This window comes from Alosa alosa, chromosome 18, assembly GCF_017589495.1.
Source record: "Alosa alosa isolate M-15738 ecotype Scorff River chromosome 18, AALO_Geno_1.1, whole genome shotgun sequence".
Classification (NCBI taxonomy): Eukaryota; Metazoa; Chordata; class Actinopteri; order Clupeiformes; family Clupeidae; genus Alosa; species Alosa alosa.
In genome coordinates this window covers 19014980-19039979 of record NC_063206.1, presented here as the reverse complement: position 1 = coordinate 19039979, position 25000 = coordinate 19014980, and the positions used below count along the sequence as shown (strand labels likewise).

At 48.9% G+C, this 25000-nt stretch overlaps 1 protein-coding gene across 3 annotated transcripts in view; it reads right to left on the bottom strand.

Moving 5' to 3' along the window:
• fgfr2 (fibroblast growth factor receptor 2) overlaps positions 1-25000 on the bottom strand; it is a 50623-nt gene that overhangs the window by 12247 nt on the left and 13376 nt on the right. The window contains exons 3-11 of one of the 3 annotated variants that reach the window (XM_048269539.1): positions 24010-24285; positions 23359-23433; positions 18851-19020; positions 15258-15381; positions 9491-9681; positions 8526-8664; positions 5439-5635; positions 4480-4619; positions 763-884 (exon numbers count right to left, since the gene is read on the bottom strand). In XM_048269539.1, the coding sequence (XP_048125496.1) occupies positions 763-884; positions 4480-4619; positions 5439-5635; positions 8526-8664; positions 9491-9681; positions 15258-15381; positions 18851-19020; positions 23359-23433; positions 24010-24285 (1434 nt within the window). Of the gene's footprint in view, positions 1-762; positions 885-4479; positions 4620-5432; positions 5636-7361; positions 7507-8525; positions 8665-9490; positions 9682-15257; positions 15382-18850; positions 19021-23358; positions 23434-24009; positions 24286-25000 lie in introns of all 3 variants that reach the window. The other 2 variants (XM_048269538.1, XM_048269537.1) reach the window with 2 other exon arrangements.

Genomic DNA, 25000 nt, shown 5'->3' with positions numbered 1-25000 from the left:
CCTTTGCAGATGAATAACCCCCAACCAACCTCCACCAACCCCCCCCCCCCCTTTTTTTCCTCCTTTATTAATTCTGGGCCTGTCTTCTTCTCCCTCTCTCTCTCTCTCCCTTCCCTCACTTTCTTTCATTTCTTTCTTTCTTTCCCCCCCCCCCTTAACTGGTCTTTGCGCAGGTGTGGAGTGAGTACTGTACAGCTATAGAAGCTCGGAGGTCAGCTATGTGCCCCTGGCTGCTCCCCAACCCCACCTCACCCCACCCCACCTCCACTCATGCCCCTGCTAGCGTCATTCAGCACCAACAAATAACCCCCACGCGGGCCTCACAATATAGCAGGCGTTGAGCTGACGACGGGCCCAGCCTGCGCCCCCCACCTCTGGGCTTACAGCAGCCTGCCTGCCTGCCTGGGAGAAAAGTGGGCCACTGTGTCTGAGGGTATACAGGGGCCTCCGCAGCCACAGGACTGTGAGGTGTGTGTAGCTGATGAGATGTATTAATCGTAACCAAAAATTAGACGTGCAGATGATTCTTCCTCATATTATTCTCCTCACCTCTCATTTGTATAATCCTCTGTACAGATGTACAGACTCTGAATATTCTCTAATCTCTAAATATTTTTTGTCTCTTTACTGTTGAACCGTTATTGCCTAAACATGCACCTAGACATTAATAGGCCTATACACTATAGCACTATAGCTTCTACTACTACAGGAAATATACTAATCAGTGAGTGTATACAGGAAAAAGATGTGGGACGTCTTTACCTTTGAGCATCTTCACAGCCACAGTGACGGCCTCCTTGGGTTTGTCCTTATCAATGCCCAAAGCCTCGGCCATGACTACCTGGCCAAAGCAGCCCTCCCCCAAGGGCTTGCCCAGCGTGAGTCTGAGAGAGAAAAACACACGCCAACACACATATCAGCACACATGTTAAAACATACCAACACGCGTGTGGACATTACCCAATGTCCATGTGAACACACCACACCACACCACACCACACCACACACACACACACACACACACACACACACACACACACACACACACACACACACACACACACACACACACACACACACACACACACACACACACACACACACACACACACACACACACACACACGCCAACACACTGGACGGGTACAGCAGTATACCTGTCGACATAAATCAGCTGACGTGTGTGCAAACACACATGCTAACACATGTGTGCACAGATGGGAATGTGTGCGAGTGCACATACGTGGGAGCACCCAAAACAAGGAGCAAATGTCGGCTATGTTGGACCTCTAGCTGTACGTTTCACAACAAGCTGACCTTTAAATGACTGGAGGACTATGGCGAGTACAAACAGAATGTAGAACATTAAATGACTAGAGGATTATGGTGAGTACAAACAGAATGTAGAACATTAAATGACTAGAGGATTATGGCGAGTACAAACAGAATGTAGAACATTTAAATGACTGGAGGATTATGGCGAGTACAAACAGAATGTAGAACATTAAATGACTAGAGGACTATGGCGAGTACAAACATAATGTAGCTCAGTGACCCTGTAGCTCAGTGGCCCCTGATCCATCTAAAGGAGTGGAGTGAGGTGTGTGAGTGAATCTGAGCTTTGCACATTTCAACGCAATCCCATGTGCTAATGGAACACTATCAGTATATCACACACACACACACACTCTTTCTCTCTTTCACTCGTTCTGCAGCCGCTGCACAGAGTGCTTCTCTGGCACGGGCCAGGCCTGTGTGTGTGTGTGTGTGTGTGTGTGTGTGTGTATGTATGTGTGTGTGTGTGTGTGTGTGTGTGTGTGTGTGTGTGCGTGTGTGTGTGGCATAGCTGGTGCTCAGTGCCTTGGCAGCGATCACCCTCCGATAAGGCACCACTCTCTGTTTATCCTGCACTGAAGTGTTAAGTGGACGGCCTTTGCCACCCATTACAAGGCTTAGGGCCCTGGACAGCTGTGCACGGGAGCAGGGAGCAGGGAGCAGGGAGGGGCGGGGGGGTGCTGGATAGGGTTACGGCCAGGGAGAGCGAGCGAGAGCAACAGTACCCCCCATTAGAGATTTACACCCGCCACCGCCACCGGCGCTTCATGCTTACACCTCACACACACACACACACACACACACACACACACTCTGCTTTCTGATGATGGAGGAAATGCGAGTGACACGCTTACTAGTAGGGCTGGTAGGGTGTGTGTGTGTGTGTGTGTGTGTGTGTGTGTGTGTGTGTGTGTGTGTGTGTGTGTGTGCGCGCCTTTGGAGTCACTGGCTACTGAAATGACTGCAAGATGTAGATGGCGTTAAAGACAAAGACAGAAAAGCATTGTGGTGTGTGTGTGTGTATGTGTGTGTGTGTGTGTGTGTGTGTGTGGGGGCTATTCTAAGTCTTTTCTTCCAAGTGCTCGTAATGGTATTTCTGAAATCTTGGACTGATTTGTGGTCCTCTCTCCGCTCTCTGGAATGTAGGAAAATTAGGTTGCTAGAATATGAACTCACTCACACACACACACACTCACACACACACACACACACACACACACACACACACACACACACACACACAAACAGTCACACTATGACCCCTGACCCACAGTTGCCCCCCTCAGTTGGGTTTTGATTGACGGGTGATGGACCCACCCTTGCGGCCTGTCTCCCGGCTGTGTAAACATTCGCGCCCGCGCCAAGGCCTGGGGCCAGCGTGTTGCCGCGGTAACACAATCTGGGCTCTGTGCACTCGCCGCCTGGCTGTACCGCCCCACCCCCCACCCCCCACACTCCACCCCCAACGCATGCACAAACACTCTCTCTCTCTATCTCTCTCTCTCACACACACACACACTCACACACACACACACACACACACACACACACACACAGCCTCAATGGCCTCCTGTCCACCAGTCGAACCACAGATAATCAATGTTATTTTTCCCTCCACACTAACCACAAACGTTAACATTCCAGAAGTTTCTCTGCGCAAAGCGAGGCCCCTCAGGGCATGCCGCATTGACAAGCCAGGGATAAAGACTCCATAGGAGAGGGCTAGTGAGAGGGAGGGACAGAGAGAGAGTGTGTGTGTGTGTGTGTGTGTGTGTGTGTGTGTGTATGCAGACCCCTCTGACTCCTCCTCACGTTGCACAAGGCAGAGTGTAGTGGTCGATGCCTGCATTCCTCTGCCCAGCGGACTATTGTACAGCATGCTCACGTACAGTACAAGAGAAAAGTGATGTGCAGACACCCAGCTTGTTAAGTCTGTTCAGCTGGCTGACTCTGAGACTCTATGGGATTTTTACTAGGCTTTCTGTTTAGCATGCTAACCCAGTTGCACTATATTACTCCTTACTACTTACAGGCCATTCGTGAGCGTTCGTTTGTATACGCACTGCGCACTGATGGTTGAGGTGTGTGACTCTGATGGCTGCTGGAAGTAAGCAAAGTAAGCCTGCGCGTTTGCGTCTACGGCGACTTTAAATCCGGCGACAGTGCTGTACCTGTGCAGCTGTCATGGCAACACTGAGCCACGCGGGCGACGCCACACAAAGAGGCTCCGTGCCGGTGAGCTCCACCTGGGCCCAGGCCCCCTCTCCCTCTGACTTCACCCCTACGCACTCAACTCCACTAAAACACTGCTTGGCAGAGGCTAACTGCTGGATAATGGGCTCTGGCCAGGGCCTGGGTCCTGTGGGCAGCTGGCTCACACACACACACACACACACACACACATGATGCATAAATCTTAAGTGAGGGAAAGCGGTTGGCTGGACTGGGCTCATTGTTTTTACACACACACACACACACACACACACACACACACACACACACACACACACACATATACATACACAAACACACACAAGCGGCCGGGTACATTCAGGACGGAACATTCAGGACGGAACACACATTCCGGCATTCAGATTAAGACCTATGCATCTATCAATAACTAATTAGCAAGGAGGCATTAGGGCTGGGTTGCATGAGTGTGTGTTTGTGTGTTTGTGTGTGTGTGTGTGTATGTGTTCAGGTGCGTGTGTGTGTGAGGGACATTGAAAAGCCTTTAATAGGAGAGCGACAGCTACAGCGAGCAGAGCCGCACCGCTGTAACGTATGAGCGCATGATGGATGGCGCGTTATCGAGACACGGAGCATTACTCACTGGTTAATGATTGTGCGGAGCTCGCCACCACCGGCACCGCGTCTCTCCTCCCCTGCACAATGCGCCAGTGTTCCCGCCGCCTATCAGATACGGCGTGGCGCTAACGAGCCGGCGATAGGCCTCGGATAAGAGCGGAGACGATAACCAGCCCAGCGACAGCTCAGCGATACGGCCGGCCATGCCTTAGCACTAAAGAGCCTGGTCAAACACTCAGCCAGACTCTGCTATCAGGAGTCTGATCCCACTGAAACAATGTGTCGGCGTGTAAGTGTGTGTGTGTGTGTGTGTGTGAGTGAGTGTGTGAGACTCACTTGTCTCTGGAGAACTCCCAGCGCGGGTCCTCGGGGAGGTCATACTCAGGTATGGGGTCGTCGTGTGCGGAGCTCCGTCGCGTGGTGATGCGCACAAGCGGCGTACTAGAGCTCATCGACGAGCTAGAGTCCGACGACACCTGCAGGGGAAGAACGTATGGCTGATCACCTGTGTCTACAAACATACACACTTGTGAACCTTTACATGTGCCCTAACTTCACACACACACACACATCCCACACACAGACAAATGCATAAGTACGATTACTTTATCATACAAATATGCCTATACACTCTAACCAGATCCATATGCATAACTTTAACCAAATCCAAATTCTCCCTCTTACTCTTCGTTGCATATGCTGAGCTTATTTTTTTATTTTAAAGCATTGCACTGATCAGAAACCTATTTTTTATAAATGGTTCTACTGAATGGTTCTACTACTATAAAGGATCTAAAGTGAGGTGCAGTGGTACTGGGGCAGAGAGAAGGGTTCCTTCTCCCACTCACTGAGTTGTAGATCCTGGGTCCTGCCACGGATTGTTTGCTTACCTGTTCTCCACGGTTGACTGCATGGTCACACACACCTCTCAGACTGTGCACCGAGATGTCAGGTGACCCTTGAGCCACCGCAAGGGCTCACAGAGCGTGGATGGCACACAGACTAGACACACACACACACACACACACACACACACACACACACACACACACACACACACACACACACTCCCAAAAGACTTGCTGCCCACACTCACATACACACCTATATACCCTACTCTTGTGCATGGATGGGTGAATGCAGGTGTGTTTTGTTACATATTCTACTTGCATGTTGAGGCATGTGTGTGAGTGTGCATGTGCGTGTGTGTGCGCACGCGTTGGCTTTGTGCACCTATGTGAGTTCCCTACAGTCGTGTATAAGAGTTTTGGAACTCTTTATCTACTTTCTGTTACCTGGCGACGCAGGGGAATCTGTTTGCTGAGCTTGTGGACCGCTGGCTGACCGCCGAAGTCGGGCTTCTTGGTGGACGTGCGCATGCGGCACACCAGCACGATCACCACCATGCAGGCGATGAGGAAGACGCCGATGCAGTAGATGGCGATCTCCACGTAGTCGGGCGGGAACACAGGTTGAGCCGGCTCCTTGGTGACTACAGGAGACGAGGAGGAGGACGGAACCGAGAGAGAGAGAGAGAGAGAGAGAGAGAGAGAGAGAGAGAGAGAGAGGAGAGAGACAGAGACAGAGACAGAGACAGAGAGAGAGAGGGCCAGAGGAGCATGGGTGAGAAGGGGAGGGGGAGGGGGCAGGGATGTTTGGACTATGAGTCCATCTTGATGAGGCAGAGTAGCAGACATATATGGACAAACGTACACAGACACATGGACGAGAACAGGACATGACAACAATTGAACACATACACAAACAAACCGCATGCCTTCGACTGGAAAACTTTTGACTGACTTGACAAGTCTAAGTGTGTGTGTGTGTGTGTGTGTGTGTGTGTGTGTGTGTGTGTTTGCGTCTTCCGAGGAAATAGGGCATTTACACACATGTGCACTGATGCCCTGAAAATGTGTTAAGCAAACAGTATCAAACCACAGACTAGTAAACAGAGCCATCATTTGCGATGAGGCGTCCCGTTTTGTGGCAAGAGCTGTCTCTAATTGAGAATCAAGAGGATCTTAGCATTAGCATCACTAACCTCACACACACACACACACACACACACACACACACACACACACACACACACACACCTCCATACACAAACCCAAACTCCCTGTCCATCCCTATTCAGCAAAAACCACATCTCATAAAAGCCACGTCAGTCTTGCAGGCGCCACGGATCCATCTCAGGCAAAGCCGCAATAAATAAAACATATTATTCCGCACAGCAGTATGGCTATGTCTCATTGTTTCAAGACAAAACAAGCCAATTATCTGTGGGGACTAGGGGGGAATTTCTGGACTTTTAACTAGCCACAGCATCTGGGTTTCCGAGCAAGAGGACTGTTTGTCTTCATCATTGCACTGATGTCCTTTCCAGACATCCAAATATGAACTGTTAATGTGGGTAAATGAAGACTGATGCTAATGCCTCTAGCATGCGGACAAGTGGAGTCTTTGGGACAACAATCAGTCCAGGCTTATCTAGGGTTAGCAATGGGCTATCATTCCACTTTTATCTTATAAACACATACAAATACAGACACACAAAAAACATGTACACGACAGACTGAAGACAGATACACATATAAGCAAATAATACACAACTGCATACAGCAATAGTCAAGAGCAATGATACTAGTCAATATTACTTAGGGGCTCTGATAATTGAGAAAGACCGCGTGACAAAGAAAATACTTTTTCGTCCCATTTTAGCAATTATCAGAGCCGACTGAGACAGACATTGTTAGTCAAGAGGAAGGACCATGGCATCTTCTCTCAGACAGATAGCCCAGACATGCAGTTTACATGGAAGTAAAAAGGCTATCCATCAAAACACAAGAGAAGGGATGAAGGGTTGGAGACAACATCTGCTGCAGAGTAACATCTGTATCTCTTTGAGACATTTAATTCAGTTCTATTTTCCCTTTGATATAAACACAGGGCTGTAATCCCGGTGAAGCTACAAACAATGACTACCTTATGTCTAAGTAATGTATCCTTATAACCAGGGAAGAAGCTTTGGCAGGAGAATCAGATGTCCTCATTTTAAGTAGAGATGTGTGTCCAACCCACAAGAGAACTGACTGCTGACATAGCACGGCTATATGTCAGAACACAAGATAAAAGGAAGGCAGAGGGAAAAAGAGGCGGAGGAGAGAGGAGAGAGGGAGAGTGAGATAGTGAGAGAGAGAGAGAGAGATATGTACCTGGAAGCACCGTCAACCAAGCAGTATGATAGGAGATCCCAATAGAATTACCCGCCAAACACGTGTACTCGCCCGCGTCCTCAAGAGTGACATTGGGCACGTAGAGGACTTCGATTTCTTTGTCCGTGGTGTTAACACCTGCGGTCTGATAGAGGGAGAAGATGAGAGGAGGAGGAGGAGGAGAAGGAAGAGAATGCAGGAGGATGGAGAGGAGGAAGGAACCAGGAGTCAACAAAAGAGAGTGTGAAAGAGAGGGAGGGAGGGAGGAAGGGAGAGAGAGAAAGAGAGAGAGAGAAGAGGAGAGAGAACAAAAGTGAGACCCCAAAAGACCAGCAGGAGAGAGCAGCTCGTGGAGACACCTGAGTGGTCATCGCAGACACATCCCCCCGACACCAGCGGAGATGTGCGCCTCCAGAGATGGAGAGAGGGAGGGGAAGGGAACATTAGCAGACCAAAAACAGATGTCCGAACCAACACCACGACAGAATGGTGTTTACAGGAGCAGAGACACACACTGGAGAGATGAGCGAACACTCATGGTCAGATCCCTTCACCATCAAGACATGCACCCAACACACCCATAACCATAACACACACACAAACACACATGAGCACACACTTATGAAAAACACCATAGAGGATCTACATGGAAACAACCATCTGCAACTCCAACCGCCTCCAAAAACAAAAAGGTGTAGAGAGATAAAGACAGATAAGAGGTAGAACTAGAGAGAGAGAGAGAAAGAGAGAGAGAAAGAGTGAGAGAAAGAGAGAAAGAGATTCTGCTTTCTAAGGCTCAGTTGGCAAAAGTGTTGCAGTGTCCTGTCAGCTTTTTCCATGGCTGCTGTTAAAGAGAAGACACACAACCCTTTACCCGTCACACAGCAACTGAACAAACACACACACACACAGAGAGAAACACACCCACCCACACACCCACACAGTACAAGGACAGTCCGTCAACCAGGAACCACAAGCACAGACCCAGGGCCACCACAGAGGGGAGAAGTCACCACACAAGACCCAGGACACCAGCAGCAGGAGTGGGGCAGAGAAGCATGAGGGTGGGGGAGATCCAGAGGGAGGTGTGGACGAAGTGGGTGGGTGGGTGTGGGGTCCGTAGGGTGAGGTGAGGGCCCGTGGTGGTCTGCGTGGGGCTTTTACCTGGGATGACGGTCAGCCAGCCCGACTGGTTGACCTCGCCTATGTAATTGGAGACTTTACAGGTGTACTGGCCAGCGTCCATCTCCGTCACGTTGAAGACTGTGAGGGACTCCACGTCCGAGCTGTTAATGCCCGAGCGCTGGAGGATACAGTTCAGTAGAGTCAGCACTGACCACACACACACACACACTCACACACTCACACACTCACACACTCACTCACACACTCACTCACTCACTCACTCACTCACTCACTCACTCACTCACACACTCACTCACACACTCACTCACACACTCACTCACACACTCACTCACACACTCTCTCACTCTCTCACTCTCTCACTCTCTCACTCTCACTTTCTCTCACACACACACACACACACACACACGTTTTTCCAAATTGCAATTTGTGAACACACAAACCGACATAGAAGACAGCAGGTAGAGCCGCCACCCAAAAGTACCCAATAAGATGACCAGAGGATATAATCCTGGTTGAAGCTTCTGTCTAAAGATGGAGGCTGTTCTGGAACCACACTTCGGACTAATCCACCAGGGGAGAAAGTTTAAATCAACTCTGACACACACACACACACACACACACACACACACACACACACACACACACACACACACACACACACACACACACACACACACACACACACACACACACACACACACACACACATCCTGTGGCTGTTCACAGAGATGGGTGTGCATCTGAGGGACTGACACACCTGTAAAAGAGTGATCATTCTAGAGGAAAAACAGGAGGAAGAAAACAAAGAACAGATGGAAGAAATCCCCAATAACACTTCAGAACAGTGGGCCTCTCGAACGCCGATCACAATCGTTTTCCCATTAAAAAAGTAAAAACGAACCAATCCTGAGAGGCCAACTCCTTATTCCGAAGTGCAATTGGCTGACTACCTGCACGCGGCAGCATGTGATTGGCCTGCGTACCTTGAGGACCCGGACGTAAGGGTGTCCGTCGGGGCCGTAGCGGCTGCCGTTCTTGGTGATGTGCTGCAGCCACTGGATGTGTGGCTGGGCGTCGCTGTAGACCTTGCAGACAAACTTGGCGTCCTGGCCCACCTGCACCGTGATGTTTGCTGGCAGGCCCGCCTGAAGGATGGGCCGGTGAGGGGAACGTTCTAGAAGTATTCAAACGAAGAGAGAGAGAGAGAGAGAGAGAGAGAGAGAGAGAGAGAGAGAGAGAAATTAAAGGTAGAGAGAAGGAGGGAAAGAGAGGGAATAATAAGTCAAACAATCGAACATGCCTTTTTTAGTCATTTTTTTTAGCAGGACATCATTCTCCTGGCCTAAGAGTAAGAACAGCAGTGTTTCCCATACATTGACTTATGTGTGGCAGCCCACCACAATATCAACATTGCCCACCACACAATGATTTTCCAGGTTGTACTAAATTGTGCTTAAATCTGGTTAGCATCATAACCACGTTGTGCTAATTTGTTAAAAACTGTTGCATTCAAGTTAATTCTGCAAACCAACCACCACAAATGGAATTCAATTATCTGGGAAACACTGAATAGTCATAAACCACAAACACCGACCAGTCATCAGCCATCACACACTACACACTGGACACAACATACAAGAGTAAGTCGGTAGTCAGTGACAACAAGATAAAGAGATACCTGTGTGTGTGTGTGTGTGTGTAAGAGACAAAGGCTAAGACGTTTACTCAAGCGGAGAGTGAAACACAATAGGAGATCAAGACGCCCGCAGGCTTCGCAGAAAAGCAATGTGTGAACACCTCCCCACTCCAAACCTCCTGGCACAAATCCTGCACTTTTATCGCGACACACACACACACACACACACACACACACACACACACACACACACACATACACACACACACACACACACACACACACACACACACACAGACATAACATACACACATACACAACACACACACATACACAACACCCACTCCAGTTAAGATTCTTCACACAAAACAAAGGGAGTTATCTTGCTGTAGATAAGCAGCCTATAAACCTATACTGGGAACTATGAGAACCTATTCCTGATTCAAGTCGATCTCTGATATTGAGAGATATTGATATTGGACCTGTGCTTTCTTATTCCAATGATGCATTATTTTGGGAGAAAACCTGTTTTATTAAGCTTTTCACACTGAGAGTTGAGCATATTCTTTTCATTAGCAAACATTTCCCCTGCAAACAGCGCAAAAAAATGGGGAACAATGCTCTCTTTCACGACACACACACACACACACACACAGCCTCCACAATCACTGCACAATAATACCCAGCACCTCCAAACCTCCAGTTCTTAAAAGTTCTTAAAACGCACACACACACACAAACGCCAAACTCTTAGACAAACCACACTTTTCTGACAGCATACACTTACACCACACACACACACACACACACACACACACACACACTAATATACACATACACACATGCACACACATTTCTTAAGGGACAGATATGTGCTATTAGGTTCATATGAAATGTTCTTGCGGTTTGTATGTAAGTGTGTGTGTGTGTGTGTGTGTGTGTATGTGTGTGTGTGTGTGTGTGTGTGTGTGTGTGTGTGTGTGTGTGTGTGTGTGTGTGTGTGTGTGTGTGTGTGTAAAGGTAATGGGGGAGCAATGAAGGGCAGCAAAACAAGGGATAAGAAAGGGTGCAGGAGGGACTAAAGAGAGAAAGAGAGAGAGAGGAGAAAAGAGGTGGGCAAAAGAAAGGAGAGAAAAAGAGCAGGGGGGAGAAGAGAAAGAGAGAGAGAGGAGAAAAGAGGTGGGGGAGGAGAGAGAGAGAGAGAGAGAGGAGAAAAGAGGTGGGGGAAGGGGTGGCAAAATAATGGGAGAAATAAAGGGAGCCCAACAGATGGGGAGTGAAAAGAGGGAGCGGGCAAATGAAAGAAAGACAGAGAGAGAGAGAGAGAGAGAGAAAGGGGGAAACAGAGGATGAGTGCGGGGAGAAAAAGGAAAGGTGGAGAGACCCTGGAGAGAGCTGCCCATCTATCAGTCTGAATCTGTTTACGCTGTGGTCAGATGACTAGCAGTCCCTCCTCCCTCTCTCGTTCTCTCTCTCACGTCTGGCCCCCCTTCCCACACATTCCGAGGGCTTGTCGTGTTTATTGTTCCCCTCCCTCTCTCTCATAAGCCTCCCTCTCTTTCTCTCTTACTCTCTCTCTCTCTCTTTCTCTCTTACTCTCTCTCTCTCTTTCTCTCTTACTCTCTCTTTCTTAGTCGTTCTCTCTTACAGTACTCTCTCCCTCTTTCTGTCTATTGCTCTATGTTTCCCTCAAAAAACATGAAAAGAGAAGTGTTTCGCTATTTCTCAAAAACAACTATAAATCACACACATATATGGATACATTCATGGATATACACACACACACAGACACACACACACACACACACACACACACACACACACACACAATCTCATATCAAAGATGGTTTTGTATAGGAAATGCAAATGGAGGTTTGTGCTGTGGCTAAGCTGGGTTCTAGTCCTAGGGGTGCTAAAACTCGATCAAGAGATGGAGGGCAAGAGTGTGTTTGGCGTGTGCATGTGTTATGGAGACACTCAGAGAAAGACAGAGTTAAGTGGTCTGAACTCTGAGCATATTAGGGAGGGAGTGAAAGTGTGTGTGTGTGTGTGTGTGTGTGTGTGTGTGTGTGTGTGTGTGTGTGTGTGTGTGTGTGTGTGTGTGTGTGTGTGTGTGTTAGATGTTAGAGCATCAGCTCAGGGAAACCTCAGCTTTCTCTATCCTCTTTACCCTTTTTACTGTGCCACATAAAAGCAACCAAAACTCAGTCAGGCAGAACGATCTCTCGTTCTTCCTTTCCCTCTCTCACTCACTCTCTTTCTCTTTCTCTTTCTCTCGCTCTCTCTCTCTCTCTCTCTCTCTAACACACACACACACACACACACAGGTTTGCAGCACACATGTAAACAATTGGGCAGATGTCACACCCAGCACATAGAAGGGGCACCACTTCACAAGACAGATAAAGGGAGTCTCTACCAAATGCTCTCTCTCTCTCTCTCTCTCTCTCTCTCTCTCTCTCTCTCTCTCTCTCTCTCTCTCTCTCTCTCTCTCTCTCTCTCTCTCTCTCTCTCTCTCTCTCTCTCTCTCTCTCTCTCTCTCTCTCTCTATTCAATTCAAGAAAGCTTTATTGGCATGAACGTTTCAATGACATTATTGCCAAAGCTCAATTACATGTTCATTGTACACAAAAATATAAATAAAATACTGTTTAACAGAACTGTAAATTAAGTAAGACATAAAATTTAAGCGACAATTCTAATAATAATAACAATCCTATAACATTGTTTATGGCTGTGGCCTCACTGGCTGTCCCTCAGGTTATGGCAGGCTGCTACAAATTTTGCAGCCACAATGGCCACATCCTCTCTCTCTCTCTCTCTCTCTCTCCCTAGTGCCACCATGCTCAGAATACACTGTTCCCTATGTAGTAGCACTGGGCAGGGGGCACACACCTCCACCTTCCACCCCCACACCCTCCGCCCCCACCCAAAGTCCAGTCCTTGAAGCCACTTGTGGCCGAGCTATGACCCCCACCCATCTGAAGCCTCCTCCAATCAAAAGCAATCTGTCAATTATGTCATTAGTGCGGCATTCTGGCCCTTGGTTCCGGGCACGCTCTCGGGATTCCGCCGCGTCCCTGGCGAGACCACTGAACTCTGGGTAACCTGCCTGCCGCTTGACCGGGCAGGGTCGCCGAGGGGTCGCCGTGGCAAAGAGGGAGCAGGAGACTAGCGGGCACCACAAACAGCTCCAGGAGAGGCGGGTGAGCGGGGGGCACGGGCCCGCGCAACTAATGAGGCACCAGCGGGCACAGACAGGTAGTTCTTGGACAATGGGGCATCCTTGCTCTTAGCATCTCTCTTTGACTGTGTCCATGCCTCTTTCTTTGCTTCTCCCTCTCCCTCTCTCTCTCACTCCCTCTCCTCTCTCTCCCTCTCACTCTCCCTCTCTCACTCCCTCTCCCTCTCCCTCTATCTCCCTCTCCCTTCTCTATCTCCCTCTCCCTCTCTCTCTCACTCCCTGTCTCTCTCCTCTCTCTCCCTCTCTCTCTCTCACTCTCTCTCTCTCTCCATCTCCCTCTCTCTCTCTTTGTCTTTATAATGCTGTCTTTCTCAATTTATTGCATCTCCCACTTTCACCTTTGGTTATTTGCCTTCCTTATGTCTCTCGTTCCTTTCATCTCATCCTTTTTCCTTGTTTGTTTCTCTCTCTCTCCCTCTCTCTCTCTCTCTATCTCTCTCTCTCTCTCTCTCTCTGTCCTCCGGTGCCAGGCTTTAGCAGGTTGGAGGTCAGGGCTGCCATCACTCTCTCTGGCTGCTGGAGGGTCATATCTGAGATAGAGCAGGAGTCCGCTGGCTTTGATCTCCCTCTGATCTCTCCATCTCTGCATGCTCTACTTCTTTCCCTCCCTCCCCTCACTCTCAAACACACACTCTCTCCGTCTCTTCTGAAGTGAATCAGAATTTGAAGCGAACCATCATGAAACAGAGACTCTCTCTCTCTCTCTCTCTCTCTTTCTGTAAATGGGAGAGAATGGCAGTGTATGAGGGACAGGGGGCATGAGGCCTGAATCCAGACACACAAAGGCTTTAGTGCAGAGCAATAAAACCCAGCGAAACACAGAAACAGAGAGCGAGACTCAGGGGCCGCACTGGCTGATCCCTGCATGGGGAAGTGTGTGTGTGTGTGTGTGTGTGTGTGTGTGTGTGTGTGTGTGTGTGTGTGTGTGTGTGTATAGGGCTGAAAGCTTTATAGACTTTAGCCTTACCTATACATTAAAGCTAACATGAAATATGTTATATCTGTGCTCTCTGTGTGTGTGTGTGTGTGTGTGTGTGTGTGTGTGTGTGTGTGTGTGTGTGTGTGTGTGTGTGTGGTAAATGCTCTCTGGTATCCAGAACCAACCCACAGCTAATCTTGCCTTGTCTCGAGGGAGACTTTGACAAAACACCCGTTAAGATCTTTTACCCGTTTACATAGTCTCATAGTACATGAGAGCTCATAGCCTCAGTCCATATCAGCTTCTACTGTTTAAATGCTAATGCTAAATCAAGGTTGTATTTTTCAGCCATTAACACGGAGACTTAGTATTCCATTAAAAACAAGTCAACAGCCACAGCCGAGCAAAGTCCATACACAGCGCCCCTCAATCAAGCACACACACACACACACACACACACACACACACACACACACACACACACACACACACACACACACACACACACACACACACACAGTCTGGCCATTCTCCCATGTGTGCTATTTTTGGGCATTGTTCCAAGTGTTCAGCCCCCTCACTGTCTCACCCCACCTTATCCCTTTCTGTGGGCCCTCTCTCAGGATATATTGCTGAGTGTGTGTGTGTGTGTGTGTGTGTGTGTGTGTGTGTGTGTGTGTGTGTGTGTGTGTGTGTGTAATGCATGCTGTATGCTATGCAGGGTCCTGTCTTGCATCAGTCTGAACTGTGGCTATTTACCCTAAAGGCTGCGTTTTAGCCTGATTGCTTTGAACCTGTGCCCTTATACAATAACTGTAACACACACACACACACACACACACACACACAGTCCCCTGTGGGTCAGCCAGCGCACTCTACACACACACATTCAGAAGCACAGGCCTTAGCACACCTGTGATGGGAGAAGACGGAGGGCCCATGGGAACTTACCGACCACATCCAGCGTGTACGTGTGGTTGATGCCGCCGTACTCGTTCTCCACCAGGCAGGTGTAGTTGCCCTTGTCCGACGGCACCACACTCTCCATGATCAGCGTCCAATGCTGCTGGCGCACCTGTAGATGGGTGACAGGAGGCTAAAAGTTTGCAAACACGCAGCCTAAAGTCCCAAAGGAGTGGACAGTACACCTGAGGTGAAAGTTACGTTATACAATGGTGTTTTATTGCAGTGCCCTGAACATGATTTCACATGAAAGCAAAGACTTCAATTTCCCTTCAAAATGTTGAGGGCACCCCGCTTATTTGGGAATCTCAGATGCATCCAAAAAAGGCTTGAAAAATAGTAAACAAAGAAAACACTGTAAGAAAGCACAAGGAAGAGAAAAATGCTGACTTTTATTTTCATATTTCTTTAGACGGGATTTTAACTGGCATCAGCTTAGAGTGAACGTTTGGCAGGCGTGAGGCAACTCCTACAGATTAAAACAGATACTTGGGAGAAGGTCAGCTGCTCCCAAACTCAAGCAGTCGAAGAAAGAGAGACGGATAAACAGAGAGAGATAAATGAGAGAGCAATACAAGGAGAGATCGAGCAACAAACAGTGAGTAAGATAGAGAGAGAGAGAGAGAGAGAGAGAGAGAGAGAGACAGACAGAAAGAGAGATTCCTGGGGTGGGGGCGGCACTGGCTTTTAGGATCAGTCTGTCGACGCTGCGCTTATTATTTTTCCCATCGTGCTCTGCTGAGAACAGACCTCACAGCTCGGTGCTCAGCTTTGTCTCAACTCCACCTCCTGCCCTCTATTTTTCTCTCCTCCACCCATTCTCTCGCTCTCTCTGTCTCTCTCTGTCTCTCTCTCTTTCTGTCTCTCTTTCTTGTTCTTTCTGTCTCTCTCTCTTTCTCTCTCTCTCTCTTTCTGTCTCTCTCTCTTTCTGTCTCTCTTGTGACTGAGGGCTTCACTCCCAAACCTGCCAGCTCCCACAGATCAAGCTGACTCTTTCTTTCTCTTTCTTTCTTTCTTTCTTTCTTTCTTTCTTTCTTTCTTTCTTTCTGTATTCCTTTCTCTCTCAGAGACATGCAAAAACACTCTTTTTCCCTGTCCATATTTTCTCTCTTGTTTTCTTTCTTGACTGCCTTCACTTCTCCACCACCATTGATGTTAATTTCCTTCTTTCTTTCTCATTTCTGTATTGCTTTTTGTCTGTCTTTCTTTCTAATCCATAGCCCTCTTTATCTTGGCAGGTCTTTCTGTCTTTGTCTGTCTAACTTTCTCTGCCAACTGTCCAATTTGCAGTGTTTGTTTTTTGTCCCTGTGTTTGTTAGCGGGTCTTGAAAGTCTTTTGTGTCATCGCTGCAGATCCATGGAGGGAACAGACATGGTGTGCCTGGAACCCTGGCATAGAACAAACACAGTGGCCCTAGAACACTGGCAGAGCACCGTTCAGATGGCCACATGTGTTCACATCAGTTCTGCTGTGAAAGCAAGAGAAAGAAGAGAGAGAGAGGGAGAGATAGATAGAGAGGGTGTGAGAGAGAGAGAGAGAGAGAGCAACCTGGTGTCAAGACCAGCATCAGGGTCCTGATGACTGTCTGGAGCTTGTATCAACATCCGCTTCAACCCGGGGACAGGCGACAGATACTTGACTGATCTGAGATGGAAGCCAAAACTAGAGGCCCCAACACGTTTGTACTAGTATGACTGCGGGCCAGGCAAAGACCTCCTCCTACTCTGCAGTATCCCCCCCATAACTGCCTGGTCATATCTCAAGCATTTCACAGACGGCATGAATGTGTCATATCGGGGCAAGTGAAAATAAAGAGCTGCTCTTGTAAGGGACCTTAGTCGACTCGAGTTCCAGTCACAAGCAATTACTTCCAAGACTAACAATCTGATGATCACAATACTAGACTGCTTTTGCAAAATGGTCGCCATGTTTACAAAACTCGTGAGCGGGTTTTTCGGACCAAAATACACCCAGTTCGTCCAAAGAAAACACAATGGCTCATGGGGTTGGAATTCTGTCTCTCTTTTTCAAGCAAGATACAGTATTCACGTCGACAAGGAAATAAAACGTTATTGGGCTATTTGGCTTTTCCATGACGACCAGCCTCAGGTATTTTTAGGATTCATAAACAAAAGCCCTCAACATATATCTGCAGTGCTCCGGAGGGCTTGGTCGATGGGGTGGGGGTGGGCGACGACACAGATGTAAAGTGAAAAATGTGTTTTTTCGGAGTGAGAATTCATCATACTGACTGACTGACTGCAGACACAGTCAGACTGGCAGGCTCCACTGAACAGTCCAGACTAATCTGGGAATGCCCTTCAAGTAAATATTCCTTCAATTCCACTCCTTACACTGTGAACTTGCTTAAACATGGAGAACAACCGCATGTGCTGAACAGCCAATATACTCATTTTTGAAGACTTTTTGCCCTGAGTGCTAAGTACTTTTACTTTTTTGCATAGTGTACTTGCACTAAGTTTAAGTGTTCAAAAAAATACTTTTGATATGCTATTGTTAGGGTTGTCTTATACATGAGGCTACTTAAAAAACAGTGTCCCCATGTCTTTCAATAAAACGCTCCATGCCCACAAACTGAGGCAGCTTCATGGTGACGCAGTGGTGGTGAAACTATCTGAGTATTTCCTGGGTGAGTTGGAGTCGTGTCATGCGGCTGGCGGTCTCGGAGAGTGATCTGTTTGCTCCGGTTTTGTTCTCTGAGCTGGAGCGCAAACACAAGAGTCCAGGACCTGGGCTGCACTGGCCATTAAACTTTAACTGCACTTCAGGTTTTCAGTGTGACAAGCTCATTTTAACTGCCTTTGGATCAATACCCCAGGCAAAACTCCATATTTTTAAAACCACACTGGACTATTATTAGACTCTGTTTTCTGTCTGAAGATATCTTATTTATCATTATTTTCTCCTCATCTCTTCTGTGTGCTTCTCTCTCTCTCTCTCTCTCTCTCTCTCTCTATTTTCTTACGGGCAGTAGGAGCTAGGGGGTCCCTGGATTGGTTTCCCAAACCTGTGGGAGCAGCATAGCCAGCATGGATGGGCCGATACTGGCATGGATGACTAAACCCAATTTCACACACTCCACCTCCATTTTAAACCCTAGAGACCAGAGGCGTTGAGAGTCCAAGTGACAGGGGCACACACACACACACATGCGCATACACACACACACACACACACACACACACACACACACACACACACACACACACACACACACACACACACACACACACACACACACACACAAAGTCCCTAAATTTGTGCAGCTCAGCAAGAAAGTGTGTACAAAGTTCACTGTGCTCTGCAAAGTTGGACACATTTTGGAAATGCAAGCACAATTCCGGTGAAAGAGCAAAGTAGTTTCCAGCAGTTACATGTTCCACAATCTCAAAGATCTGGACAGTGTCCCACAATTAGAAAATGTGTCAAAACTGCCCTGTCTTCGGAGAAAAGGAGTTTGAAAATCTGCCATCTTTTTTTGCTCAACACTGGCTCTACACACATTCTCCAGAATACACACTTTAGAATTGAGAACAGGCAGCTGGACTCAGGCTCTCACCTTATATCCGCCCATGCGGTCCTCCTGACGAAACGGTCTGCCGTTCTTCAGCCAGCGCATCTTGGGCCGGGGGTTCCCTTCCGCCGCGCAGCGGAACTTGACCGTGTTGGCCGCCGGCACCGCGTGCAGCTTCTTCTCCATCTTCTCCGGCATCGTCCAAGCGGGCGCTCCTGCAGGACAGACGGGACAGAGTGTAAGGCTCTCACTCTTCAGCTCAGGAGCATGAGTGAAAAGGAATGTTATTTAACACGCTAAAAGTAAATCTAAACAACCATGCCACATCTCTCTTGCACAACACCTGGTATCAGTCTTCATGTCTCAGGTTATATTTAACAAATCACTGAGGCCTTGCGTATATGGTTTATTTTGTTTTGTTTGTTATAATCATGTTGTTTGTTTGTTATAGTCATTGCCTGCGTACTACCAGTGTCTGAATCTGCCTGGTATGCATGCACTGTCCTCCTCACACATCTAAACAGTTTACGCCAGAGCATGTGGAGAAGAGAGGAGGGGGAGAAGAGCCTGTCCTGGACTCCTTTTGATTTCAGTCAGGCAACCTTGAGGGCACCCCTCGTGAATAAAGTGTGGCTGTGGGCCCGGCAAGCCAGAACAGGCAAACAGGAAGGAGAAAGGAGGAGAAGAGGGGGGTGGGGGGGGAGAAGGAGGAGGGGGTGGAGATTGGGGCAGGAGAGAAGGGGAGTAGAGTGGAGAGTCAGATGGAGGAGCTCTAGTGTCTCTTCACGCTACGCCTTCTCCCTCCGCATGGCCCGCCTGGTTAGTGTAACCCCTCGCGTCGCTGCAGAGCAGCTTAAATCAAAACATATTGGGTTTCCTCGGAGCCAGGGGTTAGGGGGTAGGAGGGGCAGGCGGGGCAGGGGGGGATTACGGAGCGAGGGAGTGAAGGGGAGAGAGGGGTAAGAGAAGGGTGTGGGGAAAGGGGGAGGGGAGGTGTAACAGGAGGGGTGGGGTGGGGTGGGTTGGTTTGGTTGGGAGGAACATCAGCTTCCAGAGGAGAGAAGTCGCTGTGTCTTGCCAAGAAGGCAACTAGACCATCACATTTTGTTTGACTTGGGTTCCGGTTAGCATCTCCGCTGTGACGGCCGCGAAGGACGAGACTCCGTCACTGGCAGAGACACGGATGACAGCTAAAGATCTGAGCTCACTGACCTGTGATTAATCATTAACCGCTGGTAGTGAGAGGATCGATGTCTAAGAGGAACTCACTGTAATCGGCCTGTTCTTTCCCCCCTCATTCTTTCTCCTTCTCCCTCTCTCTCTCTCTCTCTCTCCCTTTCTTTTCTGATGTTATATAGGCTTGGTTAAGTTCGTCCCACTCACTGCATTACACATCCATTTCGCCATCATCTTTCTGTTTCTTTCCAAAGCTACATCTTTCGAATACATGCAGAAAATTAGCACCCCCTGGGCAGCGCTAGCAGCAGGATGACTAGCCACTGGCGGTTGATTTTCTGCTGTCTGAAATACCAAATTGCAGTGGACTGCATTTTTTCTTGAATGAGAAACGGAAAGTGTAAACATTCTTTGATACCCCGAGAGCTTCCTTCCGCTACAGAAACAAACTCGCATGCTCATTAGCACTCTATCTCTTCCATTCCATACCTCTCTTCATCGCCGGCTCTGTTACTTACTACTTTCTCTCTCTCTGCCTCATTCTGTCTCTTTATTTCCCTCCTCTCTTCCTATTTCACTCTCTATCCATCCATCTATCACTTTAAACATGGCTTCCGGTGTCCTCTGACAGACCAAAGGCCTGGTCCACATCTTTAGCATAGCGCGCGCGGTGCCCTACTGACTCCTCTCTGACCTCTGCGCCGGAGACAGACACATCAGGCCTCACAACACCTTTCCCATGCCCTCCAAGCAGCGGAGATGGCAAACTTCAAAGGGCACCACCTGAGGTCAGCAGCCCACCCCCCACCAACCTTCAACTCCCGCCACACCACATAAGGAAGAGCCTCATCTCCGCTGACCTTCGACCCTTAGGTGTTCATGGAGGGCTAAAGCTGATGATACACCAGGATACTTTTTGAACAATGTTTGGGCAATTTTTGCTTGGGCAATGTTCAAGACTGAGTGTTATGGTTCTGGTGCATTTCCATTGATTTCAGGGCAAAAACTTGAATGAATTTTTTGAACCAGTTTTCAATTTATTTCAACCAGTTTTCAAGTCTGACCAGCAACATTGCTGAAAAAGTTGTCCCGTGTATCACCGCGCTTACAGCAGGTCCCGGGTCCCAAGACCAGACCACATACTTGTGAGTCATATTTTGGATATCTCATTGTTTTATGCAGGAAAGGGTAGAGCACTGACCAACTATTGGTTCAAATGTTAGCTCTCAGAGGAAGACAAGAGCCGGCTGCTTTGGGCTGAAGTCCACCTCAAAAGAACAACATGCTGTGTCCAAACAATGCATGAAGGGTCGAGATCACAGTGACCACAAGTCAGAGAGATGCTGATTACATCTCATTTCCTTCACTATGGCAAAAAAGCTAAGGCTAACGATGAGGGAGAAGAAAAAAACAACAGCACAAAATGAAGCGAAAGCCCCCAACTCTCGCTGAACTTTTCATGTAAAAACATTAGCACGACCACAGCAGTACAGCGCGGAGCTGCCAGCTCTCTCTGCTCAGGCCTTCAATTGTCTCCTCCAATTTTCTGCCGCTCCGTTGACAACACACATGATACACGAAGAGAAGGAAAACAAAGAATAGTCAAAAAAAGGAGAAAGAGAGAGAGGGAGAAAGAGAGAGAGAGTGAGAAAGAGGGAGGGGGAGAAAGAGGGAGAGAGCGAAATATGGTGGTGGGGGAGATATGTACGCAGTTGTTAAAGCTAGGGACTGAGAGTAATGGAAGAGAGCAGTGAGTGGTTCAGGCGAGGCAGCGGTCCAACATGCCGGGCTGAAATGCTGCCGGCTCCATACTACACAACACCCTCGGCCCAAGGCCAGCACTCCTCAGCGCAGAGAGGGGGAGGGAGAGGGGAGAGAGAGAGAGAGAGAGAGAGAGGGAAAGAGGTAGAGGGTGAAGGAGGGTGAGAGAAAGAGAGATAGACAGTGAGAGAGACAGAGAGAGAAAGACTCTGGGCTCAATCCAAAGCAGAAACTACTAGTTAAACCCCCCATCTCCTCCTCTTCTTCCTCCTCCTCTTCCTCCTCTTCCTCCTGCTCTGTGTTACTCCTTTCATATTCTGTTTTGGAATTTTTTCGAGCACACCCGACCACAACCCCAGCCACACACCCCTCCCCTCTCGGCTGATTTCAGATTGACCGAGCCAGATTTGACTTTGCTTTCAAACTGCTTTATTAGGACCAAGAAGATTTTTTTTTGTTGTTGAAACAGCCTGAAACTCTTTCTCTCTCCACCATGTCAGATGCATTTTGAGCAATTAGAGCTCGCTTTGGAACCGACCAGGCTTGTGTGAGTGTGTGTGTGTGTGTGTGTGTGTGCGCGCGTGTGTGTGTGTGTGTAAGTGAGTGAATAAGTGAGTGTGCGTGTGAGTAATTGTGTGTGAGTGTGTGGGTGTGGGGGTGTAGATGCGTGCAGAGAATTTTAACAGGATATGGAAGCCCTCTTGTTCACTTTTCTTTTCCCCCTTTTTAAAAAGACTGAAAGGTAAAGAGGCCTTTCTCCCTCCCTCCCTCCCTCTCCTTCTCTCTCTCTCTCTCTCTCTCCCCCTCTCTCTCTCTCTCTGAATACCCCTCCCCATTATCCCCCTTTTCTTCTTTCACCACAGCACCAATGCAGAACACGTCTTCCATCAGGTAAATAACGGAGAGCAGATGGGCTGCCTCCATAATGGATGATCGCAGCTGACAGGCTCCCCAGGGCTCGACTACCTGAGATACACACACACACACACACACACACACACACACACACACACACACACACACACACACACACACACACACACACACACACACACACACACACACACACACACACACACACACACACACACACACACACTGAGGCTCACAGGCTTAGGGAATGCCAGGAATCCGCTTGCACTGAAACTGTGATACTCGGCTAACGCCGGAGGAACTCAATGACAGGGGCCTGACAAACAACTTTTCCATGAGCCGAAAGAGTTCTCACAGGTCGTAGTAAGAACTCAAGGAGTCATACCAATAAATAAGGACAGTCACACACACAAAAAAAAAACAAATAAACAGGACGTGACGGCTCTGTCGGATCACTTAAGGATGCCTGCGAATGTTTTATGCGCGCCCAGAGACACAAGTGAAAACCGCCATGGTGAAAGAGAGCTGCATGATATCACATTGAGAGGAAAATCACATTAACGATATTGCAGTGTGTGTGTGTGTGTGTGTGTGTGTGTGTGTGTGTGTGTGCAATTATGAACTGCTCTGGACCTCTTTAACACAGCCAATGGACCAGATGCAGCCAGTGCAGATGAGCAGACTCAAGAGTGTGTACTCCCCCCTCCCCTTGTCCACGAGTCCCTCGTTTGCCCGGTACTCACGCATCTGTTCTCCGTCCACGGCCACATCTTCCGAGCGTTCCGTGTCATCCTCGTCATCGCCCGACGAAATGGCATCTGCAGAGAACCGGTAATACTGTCACGTCCGTGCCCCTCGTCATGCTTGCACAGAAGCACACAGCAAGACTCGCACAGCATTCGCTTCCTCTCTCACACATACAGGCGCACAAACACACGCATGCACTTCAAAATCCCGAGAGAGACAACGCTTCTGCTTTCGGTCCTCAAGCCTAATGCAAAAACACGTTCACACTCACAGCCGTACGTATTCCAGAAAAGACACACTCACAAGGCATTCACGGACACAGACACACACACACACACACACACACACACACACACACACACACGTTGCCAGGGGTGGGTGAAGCTCACAAGTTACTGACACATCAACATCCAAACCGAAAAAACCTCAATCCCAAACCAAAAAGAAAGGCCACCGAGGGGAAAGACTATCAAAAAGCATTTCCCTTTCGCTTGATCTTGGACACACGGCTGCAAGCCCTGGATCTTGAAGGATGCACTCTTACTCAACCAGGCAAACATCCAATAGCCTCTCTAGCCCCCACTCTACCATCCCAACACAACCCCAACTGCTCACAGGGCTGTCTACGTCCAGCGTGGGCCACTCACCTGTCACGTTCACTATGAAGCAGAGCGTCTGGCCGCCCTGCACCCCGAGCGCGCTGCACGCGTACATGCCCGAGTCGGCGGGTGCCGCGTCGCGGATCTGCAGCAGCTCCTGCTGGATGACCGTGCGGTTGTCCGGCCCCAGCGCCGCGCCGTCTTTGGTCCAGGAGATGTGGCCGGCAGCGGCCTCGGGCAGCGGGCAGTGCAGGCGCAGAAACTCGCCCGGTGGCACCGAGCACAGCGTGGGCTGCTTAGAGATTTGGTATTTGGTCGGTGTCTCTGCAGAGCGGAAGTAGGGGAGCCAGAGAGAGAGAGAGAGAGAGAGAGAGAGAGAGAGAAGGAGGGAGCGATAGAGAGTGTGGAGGAGAGGAGGAGTGAGGGAGGGGGGGTGATAGGTGTGCACAAGAAGGAGGGAAGAAAAGAAGAAGAGGAGGAGGAGAGCAAGAACAAGCAATGGTGTAAGAGAAAAAAAAGTTGCAGAAACAAAAAACAACCACCACACCAAACTAAAAAAAGGAATAAAAAAAAATACAAGGCCCGACCCCTGCATGAATGCACTGGAGATGGAGACACGTAGGAAATGAAGAAGACTTTTGATTGGCTGCTTTCTTTAGAGCTCCCGCCCACACTACCCAAATCTGCCAACCACCACAACCACCACCACCATAGCCACCATCACCCCCCCCAACCTCCTCCCCATGACCACACAGCTCCCTCCCTCCCCCCTTCTCCACCCCCCCAGAGACCTGCTCTTAAACCACTGACTCCAGCATGCAGCCCAAAGCCCAGAGGAGGGCTGGGTGAGGACAGTGTGGGGTAAGCAGTGTGTGCCAGTCATGATCTGACCGACCCTGGAACTTCCACTCCCCCCCACCCCCTCACCCCCAACCCCACCCACCACCACCACCACCACCTCCACCCTCCTGCCCCAGAAAGAGCTGCTCAAGCAGCCAGTGAGTTCAGTGCAGTGGAGTGCAGTGAGGGATGAGCGTTT